The following is a 4,816-nucleotide window of genomic DNA, read 5'->3' as shown; positions in this document are numbered from 1 at the left end:
TGCCATATAGGCCAGTTTTACCAACTTGAACAGCAAAAATTTCGTAAAACATTAATATCTAGCACCTCGTCTGGCCAACATTTTCACAGCGTGCCTAGGACGTACATATACTCCGAAAGCCTGGCAGAAGGCAAGGGTGGTGTTTTTACCCAATCCCGGCAAGGCAAGTTATGCAACACCAAAGGCCTACAGACCCATAAGCCTAACGTCCTTTCTACTCAAAACCATGGAACGTATTGTGGACACCATAACCAATCCTTAGACCAGTACCGGGTGGACCCGGCCCTTAGAGACTCGATAAGCCATATGCTAAGGAACAGGTGGAAAAATTGTGTGTCCCATGGCATAAATATAAGGGAGAAAGAGGCACAGGGCACGCCACAGGGAGGCATTTTATCGCCACTCCTATGGGTGACCACCCTAAATGACCTATTACGAGTGCTGACTGAGGAGGGATTTCAACCCGTCTGCTATGCAGACGATTTTATAATACTTCTAAGGGCAGAAAGGGTCTTGCATATGGCATATGACTGGGCTAGACCCAGTGGTCTCAATGTTAACCCAGAGAAGATTGAAATATGCCTGTTCACGAGGAAGACGAAGGTGGGCTAATTTAACGCACCACTTTTCTTCAATAAGACGACTTCGATATCTGACAAGGTCAAATACTTAGGTGTGATCTTGGACAGGAAACTGAATTGGTAGTGTCACATTTTGGAGCGTACTGAGAAGGCCCACAGATGTTGGGCACTATGAAGACGGGCCGTAGGCTCGAAATGGGACCTGAATCAGAGGATAGTCCAATGGTTCTACAGGAGGGTGATTAGACCAATATAAACGCCTCAGTAGTTTGGTGGACTGCTATGGAGAAAAAGTGCAACATAAAGACCATACAACAGGTTCAGAGAACATGTTGTCTTGGCATAGGCGGAGCGATGAGGACCACTCCCACTAGGGCATTGGAGATTTAGAGTGAGGCGGCCACTGCGGCTACGAGACTTAAGGCGATGGGAGAATGGATTGAGGATGGGATCAGCTCATACCATCGCGGTATAATCGAGGCGACGATAGGAAACCTGAAAGGAAGGGAAGAGGTTTCCGATCGGATAGCTGAGATGAACCTTGAAGTCGAGTGCGAGGCACTGCTGCCATCGGCACAGTCTAGGATTGACAGAACCCTAGTATTGCCATCTGGAAGATCATGTTACACGGATGGATCAAAGCTAGAGGACAAAGCGGGCCTGGGGGTTTACATTGAGAACCCAGGGACTGAGATCTGTTTTAGACTGCCGACCGATCCTGCAGGCGGAGAACCTGCCGATCACGGAATGCGTGAAGTGGTGTGGTGCAAACGCGACGACGTCAAGTGTGATCATATTTACCGACAGTAAAATTGCCATAAGAGCAATAACAACCAGGACGGTAAGGTCACGAACAGTCTTGCAGTGTAAGAAGGAGATTAACGCCTCTGAGGATGGCAAAATCAGCATCGTTTCAATGCTGGGCCATAACGGAGAAAGGGCAAATTAAAGGGCAGACGATTTGGCGGTGAAGGCAAGAGGACTGCCGTCAATAAACTTGGTTAACCGGAAACCTTTCGGGTCGACGCAACATTGTGGAACAGTGAAACAGTGAAGTTTGCCATAGCACTTGAATTCGAAGCACAAGACGCACTGGCTGCATTCCAATCTTCTTACATAAACTTAACTATCATAGTCTTGGATGCAATGCTCCATTTCAAAACACTGTGCATTGAATTTGAGATCGATCAAACACTTGCCACTCGGCGCATAGATGTCTGCAATTATAGATGGATGGACAGACAGACAGACAGACAGATAGATAGACTTTCGGATGTATAGAGAGGCTGTGCCGGAACATACCAGCCATTACTGAGACAAATCAAATGAGTCGCAGTGAATATTTGTAATTGCAGTCCAATATTGGCTTGGAGATCAAAAGGTGAGCTGAGCCGTGATAGATGTAACATTGAAATGGATTTAATGTGGATTTGCAACAAGTGAATTGAACGATTTGGGTTATCCAGAAAAAAAATACAACACCACATTTTGGGAATTCATATAAAAATGAATGTTTCTAAGAAATTCAATATCAGTTTTGCCAAAGTAATAACAAGAGCAACATAGTCTCATAATTTCTTACAATTTTAAATTATTTTAAAAACACACAAAATATGGCTTTTAAATTCATCATACTATCCACTTTATTGGTGGCTGCCAGCGCCGGCTATATCCCAACGGCCAATCATCATTATGCCACACCTACGTATGTGACTAAAGTAGCAAATCCCTCGGAGGATGCTGTGGCCCAAACTCAACAGAATGTGGTGCGTTCATTTGATGGCACCGTCTCTCAATATTCCAAGTCCATACATACACCCTACTCCAGTGTGCACAAAGAGGATACACGCATCAGCAATAATGTCTATACACCTCAGAAGTCGGTGTCCTTTGCTGCACCTGCCGTAACCAAAACCGTGACATATGCTGCTCCTGCTGTGACAAAGACCATTTATCATGCGCCTGAAATCCATGAGGAGCAACCAGATCATGTTTATGCTGCTCCAGCTCCCACTGCTGCGGTTTATACTCAATCAGCAGCTGATAATGCCGTCTATACGCATGCTACTCCTGCGTATACACATCCTGCCCCCACAGCTGCGGTTTACACACATTCAGCTCCTTCGATGTACACTCATTCCGCACCCAATGTTGCTTTGTATCACCAAGAAGCCGCTCACGCAGGAACAACTTATAGTCATAACCATGACCATGCTACCTATCAACAACAGGAAGCTCCCTCCTCTGGCACTACCACCACCACCTATAATCATGGGCCAGCTGCCTCGACTTACAGCCACAATGGTCATGGCGTCTCAGCATATGGCTCAAGCCAGACCGTGCGCTATTCACCTGCCCATATGGTCTCCCACATGAGCTTCGATGGCTTCGGCACCCATTGGGGTTACTAAATGAGTTTGAATGTTGATGTATTTTGCCAAATTTTGTTCACCATTTCTTGCTGTTTTTTTTTTGCTATTTTTTATTTAATTTCTCATCCACCTCATTGGAATTACATTTAATGTTCATTCATCTAATGTAGCTTTAAGATTAATTTGCTAATAAACATTTGTTATAGTCAGAGCATTATGTTGTGGGTTTTGTTGGGTGAAATGGGAAAGGATTGACAGGGGTCAATAAGGGTTTGGAGAAAATTGTTACAAAAGGTGAAAAGGAGACATCATTGCTTTTGTTTGCATGATGAAACAGCGCCCATTATGGAGTGCTTCTTCTAGTCGATAAGCAAAGTTGATGGAAACTGCGAGGAATTTGATGCAAATGCAACATTCGATTAAGGAACATGCGTAAACGCCTAGGAAATTGGTATGGTAGTCATATGTATAGCCAGAATTATTCGTCCAAGTCTGGAAGTTCTTCTGTTCTTCTTCTTCTGTGAGGCTGAGCTAAGAGGACATGAATCTGAGCTATTGGCCGGTATTTCTTTATAGCCAAACAAAGGATAACGAATAGGAATTGCTATGCTATTGGAGCTTATTAATCGATTCGGGCCATACTTGTATTGGATGTTGCAGACTAAAGTAGATGCCATTGTGCAAAATTTCAAGGAAATCTGATAACAAATGCGCCCTCTAGGGGCTCAAGAAGTAAAATCGGGAGATCGGTTTATAAGGGAGCTATATCATGGTATAGACCGATTTAGATCATATTTGGGACAATGTTAGAGGTCATAAAAAACGTGACTAAGGAAGTTTTAAGCCAAATCGGATATTGATTACGACCTCTAGAGGCTCAAGAAGTAAAATCGGGAGATCGGTTTGTATGGCAGCTATATCAAGGTTTGGATCGATTTTTTTCAATCGATCAAGAACTAAGCCTTCTAGTGGTTCAAGAAGTGAATTCGGGGGATCGGTTTAGTTGGGAGCTACATCACACTTGAGACCGATTCAAGCACGTACGTTAGAGGTTATAGAAAAAATCACTGTGCAAAATTTCAGCCAAATCAGATAAGAACAAGTAAGAATGTGCTAAGTTCGGGCTGGGCCGAATCTTATATACCCTCCACCATGGATCGCATTTGTCGAGTTCTTTGCGCGCGAATCTCTTTATAGGCAAACAAAGAATAATGGATTAGAATTGAACTGAATGTTGAAGACCACAGTAGAAGTCATTGGGTAATATTTCAGTCCATTCGGATAAGAATTGCGCTTTGTAGGGGCTCAAGAAGCTTAATCGGGAGATCGGTTTTTATGGGAGCTGTATCAGGCTATAGACCGATTAAGACCATATTCGAAATGTATGTTGAAGGTCATGGAAAGAGCCGTTGTACGTCAAAAAGTCAAGATCCCACATCGGTTTATATGGCAGCTATATCAAGTTATGTACCGATTTGAACCACACTTAGCACAATGTTGGAAGTCATATCAAACAACTTCAGGCAAAATTTCAGCCAATTCGGATAAGATTTACGCACGCCCTCTACAAGTCAAGATTCAAGATCGGTGAATATGGCAGCTATATCAAATTATGGACCGATTTGAACCATATTTAGTGCAGTTGTTCGAAGTCATTACAAAATATTTAATGCAAAATTTCAGCCAAATCGGATAAGAGTTGCGCCCTCTAGTGGCTCAAGAAGTCAAGATCCAAGATCGGTTTACATGGCAGCTATATCAGGTTATGTACCGTTTTGAACCATACTTAGCAAAGTTTTTCAAAGTTTTAACACAACAGTTCATCCAAAATTTTAGCCAAATCGGATAATTATTGCGCCCTCT

At 43.2% G+C, this 4,816-nt stretch overlaps 1 protein-coding gene across 1 annotated transcript; it reads left to right on the top strand.

Annotated features, from left to right (window-relative positions):
- Positions 1–2,194: 2,194 nt before the first annotated feature.
- On the top strand, positions 2,195–2,992 carry LOC106089550 (larval/pupal cuticle protein H1C-like). The gene has a single exon (XM_013255396.2). The coding sequence runs from the start codon at positions 2,195–2,197 to the stop codon at positions 2,990–2,992; it is 798 nt and encodes a 265-aa protein (XP_013110850.2).
- The last annotated feature ends 1,824 nt before the right edge of the window (positions 2,993–4,816 follow it).

Source organism: Stomoxys calcitrans, chromosome 1, assembly GCF_963082655.1.
Source record: "Stomoxys calcitrans chromosome 1, idStoCalc2.1, whole genome shotgun sequence".
Taxonomy (NCBI): Eukaryota; Metazoa; Arthropoda; class Insecta; order Diptera; family Muscidae; genus Stomoxys; species Stomoxys calcitrans.
The sequence above is the reverse complement of the archived record's forward strand: the minus strand, read 5'-3'. Positions and strand labels throughout refer to the sequence as shown.